The sequence below is a fragment of the Myotis daubentonii genome, chromosome 5 (genome assembly GCF_963259705.1).
Source record: "Myotis daubentonii chromosome 5, mMyoDau2.1, whole genome shotgun sequence".
Classification (NCBI taxonomy): domain Eukaryota; kingdom Metazoa; phylum Chordata; class Mammalia; order Chiroptera; family Vespertilionidae; genus Myotis; species Myotis daubentonii.
The window spans coordinates 111,401,499-111,420,671 of NC_081844.1; the positions used below are offsets into that span (position 1 = coordinate 111,401,499).

At 65.8% G+C, this 19,173-nt stretch overlaps 1 protein-coding gene and 1 long non-coding RNA gene across 3 annotated transcripts; one reads left to right on the top strand and one right to left on the bottom strand.

Annotated features, from left to right (window-relative positions):
- Positions 1 to 810: 810 nt before the first annotated feature.
- On the bottom strand, positions 811 to 1,911 carry LOC132236072 (uncharacterized). Its single transcript, XR_009453153.1, has 2 exons — positions 1,497 to 1,911; positions 811 to 1,020 (listed from the first exon to the last, which is right to left on the bottom strand). It is a non-coding gene; the product is annotated as an uncharacterized LOC132236072 (long non-coding RNA).
- A 10-nt stretch (positions 1,912 to 1,921) lies between these two features.
- On the top strand, positions 1,922 to 18,552 carry PDGFA (platelet derived growth factor subunit A). Of its 2 annotated transcripts, XM_059699488.1 has the most exons (7): positions 3,010 to 3,275; positions 4,684 to 4,780; positions 8,940 to 9,044; positions 10,636 to 10,823; positions 15,203 to 15,329; positions 15,812 to 15,879; positions 17,504 to 18,552. In XM_059699488.1, the coding sequence occupies exons 1-6, from the start codon at positions 3,213 to 3,215 to the stop codon at positions 15,865 to 15,867; spliced, it is 636 nt and encodes a 211-aa protein (XP_059555471.1). In that variant the 5' UTR covers positions 3,010 to 3,212; the 3' UTR covers positions 15,868 to 15,879; positions 17,504 to 18,552. The 2 variants fall into 2 exon arrangements, 1 of the variants encoding a protein (XP_059555471.1); XR_009453152.1 differs by lacking the exons at positions 4,684 to 4,780; positions 15,203 to 15,329; positions 15,812 to 15,879; positions 17,504 to 18,552 and having other exon boundaries at positions 1,922 to 3,275; positions 10,636 to 10,659.
- Positions 18,553 to 19,173: the final 621 nt, after the last annotated feature.

The window sequence follows — 19,173 nt, forward strand, 5'->3', positions numbered from 1 at the left end:
GCCTGGGGACCCCCGCCCCCCTCTTCCACCAGGTCTCTCCCGCTGGCCTCCGACACACACCTTTGGCCTGGGTTTTCCTGGGTCCCCACCCACGGAACCCGGAACCAGGCCTTTGCTTCCTCCTGCTCAAGTGTATTTAGCCTCGTTATCAAATGTTTGCAGGGATCCGTGCGAACCTCGTCGACTCCATTCCCGGGGAAAGCAGCACCGACCACGCCTCACTGTGGAGAACGCCCTCCTGGGCCGGCCTTCGGGTGGCATCCCACCACCACCTCCCCACGCAGCCCCTGCTCCGGGCGCTGGAGTCTGAATAGGGGGTGCTGAGGAGGAGCCCAGGTCCGGGAGAAGGGGTTCTCCCCAAGCTGGTGACCTCTTGGTCCAGTCAGTCCTCCAGTCTCCATTTCCAGTTCTCGAAACAGCGGCTGCCAGTTCCCTCTGAGGACGGGAGAGGGTGGGGCGGGCTGGGTGCTGGGGTTCCCGTCCCACCCCAGGGCAGGCCTGGGGCTGCACCCCGTGTGGTGCCCCAATTCCCCCAGGCAGCTGTCGCGTGGCTGCAGAAGTTTTTGCCACCCTCACGAAGCCACAGCCGCTGTTGTTGTGGTCGCTATGACGACGTGAGCGGGTTTTATTTTTAATAGCGGCTTGAGATTAGAGGGAGGGAGGGAGGGAGGCCCGCCTGCTCCCCCCAAAGCTCTCCAGTCTGGGGCAGGCTTGACCCTGCTCCCTTTCCCGCTCTGGTCGGAGAAGATCCGTGCCCCCAAACCTCCCTGCTGGCCCCAAATTGGAATGGGGTGTCCCTGAAGTGCCAGGCCTTCATTTCCACCCCTGGTACCAAGCTGAGTCCTTGAATCACCCCAGGGGAATGTCCTTGGGCCCTGCCTGCCGAATACCAGGGTCTCAGCTGGGTGGTGCGGTCACTCTCAGATGTGTGGGCAGCAGACGGCCCCCACCGGCTCCAGCCAGAGGCCTGCTTTCCAGAAACTTCCAAGGGTCCCTCTCGGAAGCTATAGAAGGTTCCACCTGGACAGACAAGGGGTGGCTTTCACGTGCTCCTCATGGTCTCCAAGTTCCCGGCTTCTGCCTGGGCCCTCCATCCCGACCCTCCATGGGCCTGCGGGTCTGCAGGGCCCCGTGTGGTGGGGAGGCCGCAGGGGCGTGAAAGCCTCTGGAAGGAACGTAGACCGAGGTCCTCTGGGACCCGCAGGAGAAGCTCCCCACGCCCAGGAGTCTGGGGAAAGGCCAGCGCCCCAAAGCCCCTCCGGACGGACTCGGCCTTTGAAATGCCAGGCGAGGCGGGCTGCGCCTCCACCGCGGGGCTGGGGGTCGGGGGGCCCTTAGGCGGGTCGTCGGCCAGCCGCCGGGGTCCCTGGCTCTAGAGCTCTGGGGTCGCTCGCCCCTCACTCACTGACCGTGCTCTGGTCCTGAACTCGGCTCCCGCCCGAGCGACGAGGGACGCGCACTGGTGGGCGACGGGGCCCGCCGGGTTCCTAACCCACCTGGTCGAGGCGGGAGTCCTCCGGGTCGGGGCGCACCCACCCTTCGTGGAGGCGAGCGGTCCAGCCGCGCACTGGCCTCGGCTCCCCTGGTGCTGCCCCCCATCTCCAAGTCGCGCCCAGGCGAGAGGTGGCGCTCTGCGCGCCCCGCGGATCCGTCGTCCGAGGCCCACACTCTCTCCGGGGTTCCCGAGGAGCGGCTCCCTTCCCCACCATCCCCTCGAGTTCCCGGCTCAGGCCGCGGCCCGGCCTTCCACGCGGGAGTGGGGACTTGGGGGGGCTCCCGCACCTCGGGATGTGGGTGGAGGCTCCGCATTCAGACGCCCCCGGCACCGGGTCGTGGGCGGGGGCGCGTGGCCGCCGCCAGGTGAGTGCCCAGCAGCGCCCCGAACCCCGCCCCACTTTCCACCACGGCCTCACTCCCCTCCTTTTATGGCGAGCGGGGGCGCCTGGGTCCCAGCGTGGAGAGGCCGGAGCGCCGATCGGGGCAGCCTGCTTTTGCCCTTTTTGGCGTCGCAGCTCCGGCGCTGCCCTCGGCTGCCGCTGGGGCCGAGGCGAGTCGGCTTCTGCGCGGCCTCCTCCCTCCCGGCCGGGACCGCAGGACCGCAGGACCGCAGCGGGCGCAGGGGGTGGGCGAGGCCGCGGGAGGGGCGCGGCCCCCGCGGCAGTGCTCGGAGCGGGCGCGAGGTTTGGATGGGTTTCCCCGCCGCGCGTGAGCGCGTGTGTGTGCTCCGTGCGGCGGCGGCCGGGCCCGTGCGGCCCCCGCGTGCTTCCGAGGTGCGGGTCCCGGGCCTGGAATCCGGGGGAGGCGGGAGGGAGGGAACGGGGGAGGGGCGCGGCGGCGGCGCTATAACCCCCTCCCCGCCGCCGGCCGGCTCCACACGCGCGCCCCGAGGAGCCCGCACCACTCCCGCGAGCCGGGCCTGTCCGCGCCTGTCCCTCTGCCGGTGGCGGCTGCCGCCCGGCTCGATCCTGCGCCCGCCCTCAGGCCCGCGCGGAGAGGCCCCGTGCGGCCGGCGGCGGCTGCCCGGCTCGGGCCGGCGGAGGGCGGGGCACGGCGCGGAGCCGAGGGCGCGCCGCGGAGGGGCGCACGCAGGCCGCCGGGCCGCGCTGTGCTGGGCCGCGCCGTGCCCGGCCTGGTGGCGGCGGCGGCGGCGGCGCCGAAAAGAGGCCGGAGGCAAGCGCGGGGCCGACGGTGGGCGCGCAGGGCCGCCCGCAGCCCGCAGAGCGCGCGAGCCCGAGGCCGAGTCTGGCCGGGCGTCCAGACAGGTGATGGGTGGTGCGGCGGCGGCGGCGGCTCCGGCCCCGGCCCCGCTCCGGGCTCCCTCCCGGGGCTGAAGCCCGCAAACGTGCAGAATTCCCGGCCAGGTCGCTCCTAAAGCTGCGCCCGGGAGCGAGCGCGGCGGCGGCCAGCACCGGGGACACACCAAGGAAGAAGCCCAGCCCCCGCCCTCCGCCCCTTCCGTCCCCACCCCCTACCGGCGGCCCAGGAGGATCCCGGCGCGACGGGCGCGCACTCCTGCTCCTCCTCCTCGCCGCGCTGCCTCCTCTGCACTCGCTGCTCGCGCCGGGCGCGCTCCGCCTGCTCGCCGCTCCGCGCCACCCTCCGGGCCGCGCTCCCTGAGGGATGGTACTGAATCTCGCCGCCACAGGAGCCCGGCTGGAGTGCCCGCCCCGCGGCCTCGCCTCCTCGCCGAGCCGCCAGCGCCTCGGGACGCGATGAGGACCTGGGCTTGCCTGCTGCTCCTCGGCTGCGGATACCTCGCCCATGCCCTGGCCGAGGTGGGTGCCACCCCGCCCCGGACCCTCTGACTGCCGGGCGCACGCCCCCTGCAGTCGCCCGCGGCCGGGGCGCCCCTGGCTCGGCGCTGCAGGGCACGTTTTGATTTCTGTTGGGTGCTCCGTTTTTAAATTTTCCCAACTGGGTTCTATTTTCCGCCCGAGTGTGCTGGTGAGTTTCCAGCGTGTGGCGTCGCTCTGCCGAGGAGGGACGAGTGGCGGGCGGCAGGGTGGACGAGCGGGGAGAAACTTCGGGGGGCGAGGGCTCCTCTCCGGGGAGGGAACCCGGGCGCGGCGGGCAATGCAGTGTCGGGGTGCGGGGACCGCGGAAGGGGGTGTGTGTGAGCCGGTGGAGCCGGGGCGGGGGAAGAGCGGCCGGGAAGCAGGTAGGGGCCCCCGGCGGTCCGGGTGGGCAGCGCGGAGCCGCAGCTCCGGGTACCCGGAGGCCGAGCCTGGCTGAGCGCTGGGCCGGCGCAGTCCCGCCCGCCTGGGCCTGCTTACAGGTGGCTGAGCAGGGCGAGCCGGGCCGGCGCCCGCACCCGCCCTGAGCTGGCGTCTTCCCCCACCCCTCGCCCCCATCTCCGATCCCGAATCCCGGGAGCTCGCTGGATCAATGACTCTCTCCAGCCCCCCGTCGTGGGAACTTAGTGCTGGAGACCCCTAGCAGCCCCCCAGGCCCTTTAAAAATCGGGGCGGAGTGGGGGAGGCCGAGCGGTGGGGGTTGTCTGGGCAGGGACCCGGGAGCCGCCGGAGGGAGAGATTTAACCCTCACATCCCTGCAGCCTCCCCCGGCCGCCGGCTGGATTTGGGGCGTCCTCGGCGGCGCTAGGGCCGCTACTGGGCCGGAGCGGGTGGGGCGCGTGAGTGTGGGTGGGTGTGTGTGCGTGTGGGAGCCGGAGACCCTCTCCCGCGCAGGGTCGCCGGTTCCGGGGGTGAAATCCAAGCCCCGGCTGGATTAAAGTGTTAGGGCTGCCGCGACTCCCGTCGCCCATCCGTGACGCATTTCAACTTGAGCTTCTGCATGTTGATTTCACTCCTGAATCAGAAACTCCCGGGCCCCTCGCGGCCCCCAGGCCGCCTGTAACTGACACCCCGCGCGGAGGGGCTGGAATCGGGGGTGGGGGGGCTTTGGTTTGAAAATTTAAAGGCGGGGCGGGCTTTTTTTTTTTTTTTTTTTTTTTTTTGCAGAGGGCAGACACGGATGGGGATGGGTACTTTGGGGTCTCCGCTGCCCCACCCTCGACCTCCCGCTCCACGGCCAGGGCGGGGGTCGGGTGCCCTCTGGTGCGAGGTGCTCACGTGGGGCGGGGCCGGGAGCCGTCTGGGGCGGGGGCGCGCGCTCGGGCGGGGGCGGGGGGCGCGAGCCGGCGGGGCCGGCCCGGGCTGACCGTGTGTGTGGCTCTGCTTGCAGGAGGCCGAGATCCCCCGCGAGGTGATCGAGCGGCTGGCGCACAGTCAGATCCACAGCATCCGGGACCTCCAGCGACTCCTGGAGATAGACTCCGTAGGTAAATCGCGCCCCTGCCCTCGCGCGCGGGGAGGGCGCGGGGAGGGAGTGCGCCCCGCGAGGCCTCCCGCGTTCGGGTTCGGCCGCCTCCCGCGCTCGGGCCGGGCGCCCGGAGGAGCGCACCGAAAGGTCAGAATCCAATCCCGGGCCATAAAAGCCCAGGCGGATGAGTCAGGAGTTTCTCTTCCAATCACCACTTTCTCTCCCGCCGCGCCGCGGGCTGCGCGCTCGCCCGGAGCTTGTTTTTGCCTTTAAGGAACTTGCCGCGTGTGTCACGGGGAGTTCAGCCACATAGAGGGCGCCGGTGCCCGGCCAGGTGCGCCCGCCTGGGGCCTGCCCTCCAGCCGGGAGGAGGGGTGGGAGCCGGCCGGCCCGGGGCACAGCCCTAGAGGTGGGCGGGGTCGCAGGCTGGGCGGGTGACCCGGGGGTGCGGGGCGGGGGGAGTCCCTTTGCGTCCCCAAGAGCTTGCCCACTCTTGCCCGAGGCTGCGCTTTTCTGGTCCCGGAGGCCCTGCCTTCTCTGTTTTCACGAGGCAATAAAAAGGTGTCCCCGGGACAGACACATCTGGTGTTTGGGGACTATTTCGGGCCTGGCCCTTAGACCCTGGAGCCCAGCCACTGCAGACACGTTTATCTGGGAGGCAGACAGGACACGCTCCGGTGTCTGGACCGGGTGGCTGGTGAAGGGGAACAGGGGGTGTAGGGTGGCTTTGCCGGGGTGGGGGCCAGAGAGCCGGTCCAGGGAGGAGACACGTGTCTGGCGTGGGAACAACACTCCTGCCGGAGAGCCTGCCGTGGACTGACACAGGCCCCGGTGTCCGTGGGAGCCGCCGGGGAGACTCAGGGAAGATCTCTCTCTGGAAAGAGGTGGGGTGGGGCGTGGAGGGCAGCCACAAGGGCCGGCCATTTGGAAATTTGTACCTAGTTGTTGGAGAGGCCTGCACTGTTCTCATTTCGTGCCAAGACGGTCTTCCCGCGGCCGCGGGCCTGTGTCTCCTGACCCAGGAAATCCTCTGGCCGATGCTTATCGCAGGGGTAGGGTTTCACTGGGAGATCGGATGGGGCTGGGGGGGTGTTATCTGCTCCTTGATGTGTAGCCCTGGGGAGAAGGGTGTGTTGTGGGGGGAGCCAGGAAGGCGGGTCCCTGTGGATTTGGGGGTGGGGCCCCCAGAGAGAGCTCCCCGCTTTCTGTTTTCTTTTTCTGGCTGGAGGATGGGAGGGCCTGCGGAGCCGGTCCCCGCGGGAGGGCTGTGGGACGGGGAAATGGGAAATGGGCCATCAGCCGAGCCCCATTCTTATGCTGGTCTGTGCAGCCGCCTCCCCGCCCCCACGGAGAATGCAGTGCCGGGGGCTATCCTGCCGGCACTCCGGGCCCACAGCCTCTGGGGCGAGGGGAGGGGTCCCAACCGGGAAAGCCGGGATTCACCAGTCAGTTCTTTGCTGGTTTCGAATTGCCCCTCATAAAAAGCCCCAGGGGCTCCCCTCCCCTCGACCCCCAAGGAGGGGGTGGGTGGCTCACCTGCCCTGGCCTACCTGTCAGACTTTCCTGCTGGGAGATTTGGGGTGAGAGGAGAGCAGGGCCTCCCTTGCTGGCTATCGCACTCCTAGGGGGTCCTTGTGACCCACACCCCAGAGAATGTATCCCGGTCGCCTCCTCCCCTTTCCCAGACCTGGGAGCTGAAAACCAGAGAAGACCACGGCCGCTGGCTGAGCACGGGGCTGCACCTGTTGCTTCTAGAGCTGGCGGGGAGGGGAGGGGGGGTTCCCCCAACCCCTGTTCCCGCCCAGAGTGGAGAGGGGGCCACAGCGGGCTGCTGGGAAGGCTGTGAGCAGCTGGGGAGGATCAAGCTGCCCCGCAGGCCATTGCCAGCCCCGCTGGGGTCAGTGGGGAGGGGCTGGGTGTGGAGACCACCCCCCTCGCCAAGGGGTGTTTCCAAGTCGACCAGATGGGAGGCCAAACCCCAGGAATCAGAAATGAGTGTTTTTAACCAAAGTGGCTCCTCCCTCCTGTGGACGAAGCTTCGTGATTGGCAGGTGGGGTTTTGGGCTCCTCCCAGTGACCGGGCTGCGTTCCCATTTCACAGGTGAGACACTGAGCCTGCAGCTCCTGGGAGGTGTGGCTGGAGGCCCTGAGGCAGAGGGTCCCTCACTGAGCCTGTGAATTCACTCTGAGCGTGCGGGAAGGGGAGCCGATTTCTCACGTGCGCAGTTGTGTGTGAGTGTGAGTGAGTGAGTGTGATTGTGTGTGTGATTGTGTGTGTGAGTGAGTGTGAGTGTGTGTGTGAGTGAGTGTGTGAGTGAGTGTGTGAGTGAGTGTGAGTGAGTGTGTGTGAGTGAGTGTGAGTGAGTGTGTGTGAGTGTGAGTGTGTGTGAGTGAGTGAGTGTGAGTGAGTGTGTGCGAGTGTGTGTGAGTGTGAGTGAGTGTGTGTGAGTGTGAGTGAGTGTGTGTGAGTGAGTGTGTGTGAGTGTGAGTGAGTGTGAGTGAGTGAGTGTGTGAGTGTGTGTGAGTGAGTGTGTGAGTGAGTGTGTGTGAGTGAGTGTGAGTGAGTGTGTGTGTGCAGTTGGGGCCTGTTTGTCCAGTGGCCCGGAGCTTTGTTCTGAGCTGTCTGGCCCAGTGCCCGCGGGTCATGGAGTAAGCGATACATAAAGATCCCATCTCGGGCCATTAACTTTGCTCGGGGACTGAGGGCCTGAGGACTCCTTGGCTCTGCCTAAAAGGCCAGGGAAGCCACAGGTTACCTGTCCTGGGAGCAGTGGGGCAGCCCTCTCTGCCCGCCCTCAGCCACCAGCGGGAGGGAGGCCGCCTGTGCTGACCACCCGTCGTGCTGGGCAGAGGGTGGGCTTGTCTGACCAGAAGCCATTTCTGCCGCCTCTTGTCCCCGAGCCGGGTCAGATTTCCGCCGGTGGGTGAGCGGGGAGGCCCCGTCCTCTGCTTCTGGGGCTGCAGGAGGCCTGGGCGGCGGCGAGGCTGAGCGGGGACACAGCATCCTGTCGGAGGTGCCCCCCGTTTGTCATGCCTCCTCGTGGGCCTCCGTTTCCTTAGGCCCAGAGGGGTGCAGCGCCCCCTGCACACACGGGGGGAGCTGCGTGTTGCGGTCAGCGGTCAGCGGTCGGCCACGGGCTGTGGGAAGGCGCGGGGACGGGGCTGAGGATGGGCCGGCTCTCCCTGCTCTCTGGTGCAGCGATAGCAGGAGGGCCACCACGGAGTGACTCATGAATGTCCCTCTCTTCTTGTAGCAGCCGCTGCTGGGAAATTCTTACAGCATGAGTAGCTCTGTTCTGTCTTATTTTGGGTCTCAGGAAAACAGTGGTCGTGGGACACTGAGTCACTTTAAGTGAAAAGTTGGGTTCCGCTCAGACTTCAAAGGCGCGCGGCCCTTGCCCTCAGCCCCGTGGGCATGGTGCTGGTTCTGGGTTTAGAACGAGTGGGCAGTGCCCGGGCCTCGTGGGGCCAGGGTGCGCCTGGAGGGCGAGGAGGGGCCGGCGGGGATCTTTGTGCCGCTGCTGACTTCTCAGGACCCTGCCCCTGGTCACCTACTGGGAGGGGGACGGAGGGGAGGGGTGGCAAAGCGCCCAGCTGCGTCTGGGCAAAGGCAGGAAGGCCAGCTGACCCAGCTTCTCCCTCATTCCTCTGGGGGCCCTGGGGAGCAGAGGCTGGGGGATGTGTGTTTGGGGGGCTCTCGCCAGCCCGGGGGACCAGGGTCCAGTTCGGATTGGCGCTCTGGGGCCCCCCAATCCCACCGCGTGCTCTGGGATCCTGGCCCTCAGGGACTTGGGGGCCGAGGCCTTTTCTTCCTGCAAGTGCCTGTGTTGTCGGTCACCAGGCCTCCCCGCCCAGTCCTGCAGCTGCTCCCCACTCAGCTCAGCGGGGGCTCGCTCCCCTCTGGTGTTTCTTGGGGGGTCGCCGCCTCAGTGGACTTGCTTCGGGAACAGTGGGGTTTGCTGTCTCCGGTGCCTCCAAGGCTAGGACACTCCGTGAGGGTCGGGGGGGTGGGGGCGGGGGGGGTGCCGGGCAGCTGGGGGTCCCTCACACCCTGCACATCGGACATTCCCCGTGAGGGAACCCTCTGTCTTGGGGAGTGAGGGTGGGGCTGAGCTGCAGGAGGTGCTGTGGGCGGGCCTGGGGGGCAGCGGGTCACCGTGTCCTCTTTGTACCTTCAGGGGCCGAGGATGCTCTGGAAAGCCGCCTGAGGGCCCACGGGGGCCGCGCCCCCGAGCACACGCCCGAGAAGCGGCCCGTGCCCGTGCGGAGGAAGAGAAGCATCGGTGAGTGAGGGGCCGGGGGGCCGGAGAGGGGCCCCGAGGCAGCTTCCCTCCTCCTCCTCCAAACAAAGGCCCAGCCTGCTCAGGGGCCCCTCCCTGCTGCAGGGGTGTCTCCCTGCCCAGCCTGCCCAGAGCCCCTGGAGAGGGAGCCGTCATAAATTCCTTAAGTGCCGGTCTTGTTGGGGCCTGCTCCCGGGAGGCCGCGCTGGAAGACGCCAGTTTCATTTCCAGTTCGTCATGCGGAGCCCGGGCGCTCCTGGCTGCGCGGAGGCCCCTTCGTGCCCGCACCGCCTCCCTCCGCCTCCCCCGCCCCCCGCTCCTGGGGCTCCACATCGGCCTGGGTTTGGGGGGTTGGTTCTTGTCCTTCTCCCAGAGCAGCCCAGGTCTGCTCACGTTGGAGCTCGGAGGGGCTCTGCACCTTCCTGCCCTGGGGGTGCCGTCGGCCGTGGCCCATCCCGCCCCACGCCACGGGGCTGCCTGCTTCCCGCGGCTGCTGCCTGTGGGCTCTGCCTGGCCTTGAGCAGGTGACCCCCACCCCAGCTTTAGTCCCTCTGAGACGAAGGGTCCTGTGGGTTCTACCGCTGAGCATGGGGTGTGGGCGTGACCCTGGCTCAGGTAGTCGGCCTCTCCCCAGTGATGCTTGCTGTGTCGTGACCACGTAGGTCACGTCCTTGCAGCAGCCGGGCTCCCTGGAGGGTGCGGGTCCGATCCAGCCAGGAGGGGCCTCCTTGAGTAAAATAAGGAGCTGGCCAAAGGCCTCTCCTGGCTCCACCCCCAGCCCATCTGGTCCGGTTCCCCTGTGCTTCCCTCGGGGTGCAGCAGTGGTGGCTTATTCTCGGGGCGCAGGTCCCTGCTGGGTCTCCCAGGCTCCCCAGGTCTTCCCACCCGTGTGAGGAGGGGTGTAGCAGCTGACACGGGCGGAGGCAGAGGACGGTCCTCTGTCTGCAGGGTCGTGCCCCCTCCGTGCTGGGCCGCTGGGCTCGTGCGAGCCCGGGGTGTGCGAGTGGGTGCTGGGGCCATGGTGGGCCCTGCACGCTGGGGAGGCTCCTTCCAGTCCGGCCCTAGGGTCCCGGGGGCCCTGAGTGTTGCTGGAGGCAGCTTCGGGGGGTGGTGGCAGACCCTGCTGGCGGGGCTCCCTGGGCACGTGTCTGGGGTCCAGGGGTGGGTTTCTCGTCTGTCAGTCCCACCCCGGTGTCCTGTCCGTAAGGCTTCGGGCTGGACCGTGGACGTGTGAGGAGCACAGAGCAGGGGAGATCCAGGTCCTCCTTGGTGGACTCGGGGGCTGGGTGTCCAGGCCTGGGTCTTCCATGTTCCTTCCTGCTGTGCCGGCCGTGTGACCCCTCCTTCCCTGGTTCTCCCCACTGGGCCCTCGAGCCCCTGCTCATCCTGGGACAGCTCAGCGACCCCTGTGGGGCGTGGGGACCCTGGGGCGGTGACATGTCCCATTGGAGGGAGCAGCAGCTGCACGCCCAGTTGCCCGGGGCCAGCCCCAGCCCCAGCCCCCACCCCCGAGGGGCTGCAGCCCTGGCTGGGGGAGGGGTGGCGGTCAGTGGACAGGCGTGGCCTCCACACTCACCAGGCTCTCCCTCTGCAGAGGAAGCCGTCCCCGCCGTCTGCAAGACCAGGACGGTCATTTATGAGATACCTCGGAGCCAGGTGGACCCCACGTCCGCCAACTTCCTGATCTGGCCCCCGTGCGTGGAGGTGAAACGCTGCACCGGCTGCTGCAACACCAGCAGCGTCAAGTGCCAGCCGTCCCGCGTGCACCACCGCAGCGTCAAGGTGAGCCCAGCACGGCTGCCCGGGCACCTGCAGCACCTGAGGGGCTGGGCCGCACCGGGAGGCAGGGCTGCCCGGGCACCTGCAGCCACCTGAGGGGCTGGGCCGCACCGGGAGGCAGGGCTGCCCGGGCACCTGCAGCCACCTGAGGGGCTGGGCCGCACCGGGAGGCAGGGCTGTGCAGCCCAGGGTCTCGTCTCCTGCTCCGGGCGGGTGTCCGGCCCCCCGGCATCACAGGAAACAGTCGGGGGGAAGAGTCTTCCTTCACGGAGGCACCTTGGTGGGGCTGGGTCCCCTCAGCCTGCACGGACCTGGGCATGTTGCCTGTAACTCGGGGAGGCCCCCCCGTCATGGTGTCCATGGAGTGTTTCTCTGGGAGGGTCCTTCTGGGGCTGCTGCAAGGCAGGAGGGACCGGGGGCCGGGGCCGACTCTCGCTGGGAGCCTGAGTGAGCCCCCTCTTCCTCAGGCTGGGCCGGCGGAGGTGCCCTCCAGGGCAGCACTGAGGGGGCGGTGCAGGAAGGTCACGTAGGAGTTCCCTGAGCTCCCCACCTGAGTCCTGGGGGGAAATGCTGCTTCTTTAGGGCACTCCAGGTGGCCAATGGCTGGCAGCTCCTCTTGGGACCTGCGTCCCCCTCCGGCCGCACTAACCTCATCTGTAAAATGGGTCTGAAGCTGGGCAACTGGGCGTCTGGGCTGGGAAACTAGAGAGCCAGCCCTTTAGGAAGGGGAGAGGGTGGGAGGGAGACTCGGGGCGCCTCCTGGCTTCTCGGGGGTGAGGCCGAGGCTGTGAGGCCAGTGGCTCCCTGTCTGGGCTCTGGGGTGTGGGTCCTGCGCCCCCCACGGAGCCTCCCCGGCAGGTGCGCCCACCGTCCTGGGTGGAAGGTGCCCGTCGGGGTGTGTAGAGCTCACTCCTTGACTACGTGTTACTTCAAGCCCTCGGTGCCCTGCTGTCCACCCCTGGTGTCGGCCCCGCCCCCGCGTGAGGTGCAGGGGGAAACTCCTCAGGGAGGACCACGGCTCGGCCGGCCACCTGTCACATGAGAAGGCCCTTTAGACCCAAACCGGGGGCCTCCCTGGCCTCGGGGCCCAGGGCCCCTCGGAGGCTGAGGAAGCACATTCCACGGCCACACGCAAGGTGCTCCGAGGCCGGGAGCGCGGCCGGCGCTGGCCCCTCGCACGCTCCCGGTGGGGTCCTGGCGCAGACACCCGGCAGCAGGGAGGGTGGCAGCAGGGTGGGTGAGTGGGGCCGGCCCTCCCGGAGGGTGCGTCTCTGCCCGGGGCTCAGGGGGTGGCGGAGCTGGACCAGGGCCTCCCCCTGGGGCCTTCATCGCCCCAGCGGGGTCATGGTCAGCCCGGGAGGGGCCGGGGACTCCATCCTGCCGCTGGCTCCGCCCGCGCCCTGCCCTGCCCTGCCGTGCCCACCCTTCGAGGCTGGCAGGAAAACATCCCGTCCAGACACGGGTTCTGGCTGAAAGGGGACAAAAGGTCAGTGGGAACAGGGGGCCATTGTGAGGGGCCGTTCCCTCCGTCTGGTGGAGGCCGAGTCCTGGGTGGGCGGCGGGCAGGTGGGAGTCCTGGGGGGTGGCTCCTCCCTGGCTTTCTGGCTTCCCAGCCTCTGGAGTCACAAAGGCGTCTTCTAAACGGAGATAACAGTCTGGCTGGGCGTGGTCACCCCCTGAGGCCCAGGAGAGTGAACTTGGCCGAAGCCTGCCCACTGGCCCCCGGCCCTGGGTGTCTGGACGAGCTGGGGTCGAAGGCCAGCCCCCGTGTGGGCCTGGAGCAGGGCTCACCCCTCCTCAGGGACCTGGCCCCCTTCCCCTGCAGCAGCTTGACGGCAGCACCTGGGAGCAGGCCCCGGCCCCCCAGGGTGGTAGGGACCCTAGCCGCCCTCAGCGGCAGGCTGGGGCCCAGGAGTCGACTCCCCTGAGCCGGGCTTGCGGTGGCCAGTGCTTGCTGTCCGCTCCCCAACCGGCTTCCCCGAGGAGCCTGCCCTTCCTCGGCCGCCGGGCGGGCCGGCCCCGGGCCCTGGCCCGGTCCAAGCCTCGGGGTCGGGGCGGGGGGGCCAGGACGCTGGTGGGGTGCCCCGCGGCTCAGGCCCCGGCCCCCAGCAGAGGCCACGGGGGGTCAGGGCGAAGGAGCGGCTGGGAGCCCCTCTCGGGGACGGGAGCTGCAGGTTGGGGCGCCCGTTTTGTCTGAGGGCACGGCCAAAGTCCTTCAGTCACGCGCCTGGGCCGCCCCAGGGCTCCGGCGGCTGGGACCCAGCTCTGCTTCGCTGGACTTCTGGGAGGCAGGTCGGGTGGCCCCCCTGCGGTGCCCGGGACCGGCCTCTGCATCCTGTGGACGGAGTTCGGGGCATTGGGGACCTCATGGCCGCATGGGTCCAGTTTAGGGCCTGGAGGTGGAGGTCTCCGGCGAGAGCCTCCGAGGCCGTGGCGGGCAGGGAGGCGCTGCCCATGGCCCCAGGGGCACTGCCCATCAGGCCCAGGAGCCTCTGGGGTTGGCTTTGGTCCTGAATGGCTGTGGAGCCGGGCTGGGACATGGGGTGCCCGGAACTGCTGGGTCCGGGGCCGTCTCACCCGAGGGCGGACTTCCTCTAGTTAGGACGTCCCCTGGTTAAGGACCAGCTCGGGGCCCCTGCTGTTTCCAGGTCCAGGCCCCCTCCCAGCAAAAGAACAGGCCTGGTCTGCTGCCTCAGTTTCCTCATCTGTAAAGTGGGCGTGCTTGAGCCCTCGGTGGCTGTGAGCCTCACAGTGACTCACACAAGGGGTTCGGTCAGTGCTGGGCAGCACGGAGGGTGCTCTGCCCTGACTCTGCCAGTCAGTCAGGACATAACCTGGTGGCGTCCCCTGCGGGCGTGGCTCTCCCCAGTCCTCCTGGGGGCGTCCTGCCTCATGGCAGTCCCTCCTGGTGAGCGGCAAGAGGGGGTGGCGTCCCCGCTGGGTTCTGGGGTGCATTGGCCTGTGGTTCATCACACAGGCACCCTCAGTCGTGGGGAGTTGGGATGTTTGTTTTATACGGTGCAAACAAAGGGGGAAGGGAGGAGGGACATGGGGACCCCACTTGGGCTCCAGTGTGTGGGTCTGGGGGCTGAGGTTACGGGAACGGGGGGGGGGTCTAGGGCGTAAATGTCTCGTTCTGTGGGCCTGGCTGGTGTGGAGGGTGCTTCTGAGAATTTAATATTCACAGCATGTTTTTGGGGGGACATGTGCATTTCCTGCTTGGACAGAGGTGCGGGCGCCCGGCCCCCGAGCAGGCCCAGGAGCAGGTGCGTCGTAAATCGCTGCTTGTTTCTCTCGACAAACACGGGCGTGGGAAGCGGTCAGTGTTGTGTGCGCTTCGCCAGGGGACTGGCGGGAGGTGTTTCTGGAGTGTCGACCTCCCACCCACCCCTGTGGTGGAGAACGCCTTGCCCCATTATGTCCAGGAGTCTGGGGGTCTCGGGGTCTCGGCTGAGCTGGGTCCCAGAGTCAGCCCCACACTGGAAACTGGGGGAGGCCCGGGAGCAAGAGGCCCCGCTCGGCCAAGGCTCCCCCCGTAATAACCAGGGACACGTTGGGGAGCGTTGCCCTTTGCCCCAGATGCGCCTATAACACGGAATCAAACACCTTCCCTCCCCGCCCCTCTCCCGCCCCTCTCGCCCCCACCCCGGCCTCCACCTTGCAGCACACCCTTCAGACCCACTGGCCGCTGTGGGGCTTATTTTTAAAATATATTTTTATTGATTTCAGAGAGGGAGAGAGAGAGAAACATCAGAGAGAGAATCATTGATTGGCTGCCTCCTGCGCACCCCCCACTAGGGATCGAGCCCTCAACCCAGGCATGTGCCCTTGACCAGGGTCGAACCCGGGACCCTTCAGTCCACAGGCCGACACTCTATCCCAGTGGTTCTCGACCTTCCTGACGCCGCAACCCTTTAATACAGCTCCTCATGCTGTGCCGACCCCCAACCGTAAAATTATTTTCGTTGCTACTTCATCACTGTAATGTTGCTACTGTGATGAACCGTCATGTAAATATCTGATATGCAGGATGTATTTTCACTGTTAGAAATTGAACATCATTAAAGCATCGTGATTAATCACAAAAACAATATGTAATTATAGATGTGTTTTCCGATGGTCTTAGGTGACCCCTGTGAAAGGGTCGTTCGACCCCCAAAGGGGTCGCGACCCACAGGTTGAGAACCGCTGCCCTATCCACTGAGCCAAACCAGCCAGGGCTGTGAGGCTTATTTTAAGGTCAAAGAGGACCAGACCACAAACGCTGTCTGAAGCTTGTTTTAACGCCGGCCTTTCCGCTGGGAGGAGTGTTGAGGTCCGAGGTCGGAGGTCGGAGGTGGAAGGAGAGCTCCCTCCTGCTCACGCGGGGTCTGTCTCGGCAGGTGGCCAAGGTGGAGTACATCAGGAAGAAGCCAAAGTTAAAAGAAGTGCAGGTGCGGCTGGAGGAGCACCTGGAGTGCACCTGCACGCCCACCGGCCCGAGCCCCGACTTCCGCGAGGAGGAGACAGGTGAGCTGCGCGCCTCCCCTCTCCCCGGGTCCCGGCCGGCGCCTGGCTGCTGGGGCTGCGGTGAGCAGGTTCTGGGGGCGGTGGGACCGGGCTGCTGTGAGCTCAGTCGGTCGCTTGCTGACGGCCAGCGTGCCCTGGGGCCCTGCTGGGGCGGATTCTGCCGCTGTGTGGCTCTGGCAGGAGGTCAGGCTGCAGTGGGGCTGGGGTGGGGTGTGCATGCTAAGTCTCCAGCCCGGTTGGGGTGATTCAGGGAGACGCGTTTGAGGAAGGTCCCCACCCTGGTGGGAAGGCCGGTGCTGGGCCGCTGGCTGCAGCGTTGCCGGGGGGGGGGTCCTGGCGGTGTGGCCGCCCAGGGGCCCGGAGGTCGTGTGGCGCCGATGGATTAGGTTTCCTCCAGGAGACAAGCCGCCCGGGTGCTCATTCCTGTGGTGCCCGCCGGGCAGCCCTCGGGCCGCTCACCCTCCCTGCCCTTCTGTTAACAGGAAGGCGTAGGGAGTCAGGTAAAAAGCGGAAAAGAAAAAGGTTAAAACCCACCTAACCAGCCAACCAGGTAGGAGCTGTGGCTGGACGGCCACGTGCCGCGGGGGGAGGGCGAAGGCTGATCACAGGGCGAATCACCGCGAGGAGAGGCCGCGGCCGTGATTGGCTGTGATTGGCCGTGATTGGCTGTGATTGGCCGTGATTGGCTGTGATTGGTCGTGATTGGCTGTGATTGCTCTGTGAGCTTGGTGTCCAGCTGGGCTGTGGGTCCCCTGCTCCCGTCCGGTCCCCGATGCCGCCCCTCCCGCCACACGGAACCCTCCTCCACGGCCCGTCTGCCCGGAGGCCCTGCTCTGGCTTCAGTCTTTTCCTTGATTGGGGGGCAAAGGCGTCTCCTGAGTGGAGTGGTTGGAGTTTCCTGGGCAGCAGTGGGGGCAGCTCAGGCGGGTTACTTGCTCCATTTCACAGGTGAACACACTGAGGCTGATAGACGTGGCAGGTAAGGGTTGCCGAAGGCTGAGGAGGTCTTTGAAGGTAGACGTTGGTGACTCATGGACAGACAGGGAGGCCAGAGCATGCAAGGCATCCCCAGGTGTCAGCAGGGACCCTCTTCCGTCCAGGCCCGGTGCTGTCCATCCTCAGAGGTGCCCCATGGCCCAAAATGGCTGCTAAAGCTCCAGAAATCACAGCCACACTCCAGACTGAAAGAACGAGTAAGGTGGGAAGAAGAAATCTCACCCAAGGGCTCACGTTGATTGCACGGGCCACCCCCCCAGCAGCAAGGGAACCTGAGAAGCAGGGTCTTAGGGGCGCGTACTGCTTGCCGAAGAAAACGGGGTCTGGGCAGCCAGCATCAGCACGGAGGAGCGGATTCAAGCCGTCCTGGTGTTGGCCTGTTCGGCTCTGGAGAGCCTGGTCCTGCCTCTGGCCCAGGGCATCCAGACAGGTGGTGGCGAGAGGAATTCCTGGAGACAGGTGTCTGGTTGGCAGTGTGGCTGCAGGGAGCTGCCGGGCAGGAGTTGGTGAGGCCTGTGGGCCAGGTGCACTTGTGAGGAGTCTCTGGGGAGGAAAGGCCCCAGGGCATGGTGCAGGGGCTGTCTGAGCCTCTAGTCTACAGGCCCCGTGGGCCAGCTGATGGCAGACCCTAAAGTGAGAGGCAGGTGTCCTGCCTTCGGGCTCTGGGCCTGGGTGTGGTGCCGGTGTTAGAATGAGCAGTGGACAGGTGAGGTAGCGTGGGGTGAGCTGCTCTCCGCTCAGAGCTCAGTGTACATCTGCCTGGTCACAGAGACCCCTTCTGTCTGGCTGGTGGTTTCCATCCCCAGGGTTGCCTCATGGCCCAATGTGGCTGCCAGAGCTCCAGGAATCACATCACGCCCTAGGCTGGAAGAAAGAGGAAGGTGAGGAGAAAGACGGAAGAACCTTTTGGGGCCTGTTTCCCCTCTGTGTACAGTGGGAGAATGGGGCTTGCTCCCAAGCCTTCATCTTTGGTGAGATCTGAGAGTCTAGTCCCAGCTCTGGTGGGATGTTACCGAAAGAGTAATGAGCCTAGGGGGTTTGAAAAACTTCACAGAAACGTCAAATGCTAGGACTTGCCGCTGTGTGTGTACACACGTGTGCGCGTTCATGTGCGTGTGCCCTCGCTGCGTGTGCCCATGGGCCCGCCTCTCAGTGTCTTTCTCTCCCTCTCCCTGCAGATGTGAGGTGAGGATAAGCTAGCGGCCCTTTCCCGGGACACGGATGTACATGGCGTGTTACATTCCTGAACCTACTATGTACGGTGCTTACTGCCAGCGTGCGGTCTTTGTTCTCCTCCGTGAAAAACTGTCTCCACGCGCACCCTGGGGAACAAAGAGACGTGTACGTCTGTTTAATGTGACATCAAAGCGAGCATTGTGGCGCTGGGCGAGCCGCTCAGAGCTTCCTTGTCCAGACAGCGCCCAGAGCCGAGCGGCTCCGACACGCTTCCCCCGCGCGGGGATGGAGGGCGCCTGGACGGCAGCGACGGACGCCACGCGGATGGACTTCTGTCCGGGGCCACAGGTGCTTTGCCAAGGACACGGGCGGACCTGCTCTTGGCGGAGGACAGGCCGGCGCCGCGGCTGCCGGGGCACAGGAGCCTCTCGGGCCGCCGCGGCCGTAGGAGCCGCATCTCTTGCTGTAGTGTTTAAGTCTATCCCGAACCTTCCTGAGAGCCTTAAGTGGGTTTTTTTTTTACACCATAAAGTGATTATTAAGCTTTCCTTTTTACTCTTTGCCTAGCTTTGTTTTTTTTTTTTTTTTTTTTAAATTATCTCTTGGATGACATTGACACCGGTAACACCAGGCTGCTGTAACCGCCGGGACAGCGAGACGGTACCTTTCCCAGCAGGATGCGAGCGAATGCGATGTATTAAATAAACATGGTATACCCGCCTACGAGCATTTCCTAGATGTTTCTGGCTGCACGTGCTTCCCCTGGCCCCACCTCGTTTTGCTTTTTAATTTAAGCCACATTGAGAGAACCATGCGTGAACCAATCAGCCGCTGCCCGCCGCCCGTCCCCAGCGCTCCCCGCTCCTGCCGGGCGTGGCCGGGGAGGCGGCTCCCCGCTGCCCGTGTCAGGACACAACCCAAATTCTTTATTTTTGGTAAGATGTTACGCTTCCGTGTACTCAAGAGAAACGTGTGTGTGTTGCTTTTCGTTTTTGTTTTGTAAAGGTGACGTTTGTATTTTTATCTAATATTACCAGTTTTATATACCTGAGAGCCTGTTACGTTTTTTGTTGTTTTTGTTTTTTAACCAAAAGGGAAAGAAAAACACCAACAAAACCCGTACACATGATACGCAATTCGTGGCCACATTTTTCTCGGTGGGTAGCTGAGTCTTGGTTTCATCTCTGGTCTTGGCCCGTGGTGGCTGCCAGGGCTCCTGGGAGGGGAGGTCATAGTCTCTGGGCCCGGGGTGTCCCTGGCCGGCCCCCCCAGCAGAACTTGGGGTGCAGCCTGCTCTCGGGACTGGAACCTGACGGGCATGGGTCAGAGGAGCCCCTTCGCCGCTGCCTGTAGCCATGGAGATGGAGGCGTCCACCCTTCAGAGCAGCCACATGGATGAGGAGGGTGACATGCAGAGGCGGGACCTCGCTCCCCATCCTGAGGCCACACCCCAGTTGCCTGTAGGGTTGTCTCCTGTGTCTCTGTGTGTGTGGCGGGGTTTTTGTAAAGAAACTGGTGGCCCGGTGCACGGATTCGTGCACATTGAAAGGAAATTAGAAGAAATATTGAAACTTCGCTCTGCCCTTTATAACAGAAGTGTCAACCAAATTCACGATCGACAATGACATGGAAACACACACACGTGACGTCATGACTCGGGTGGACTCTTAGC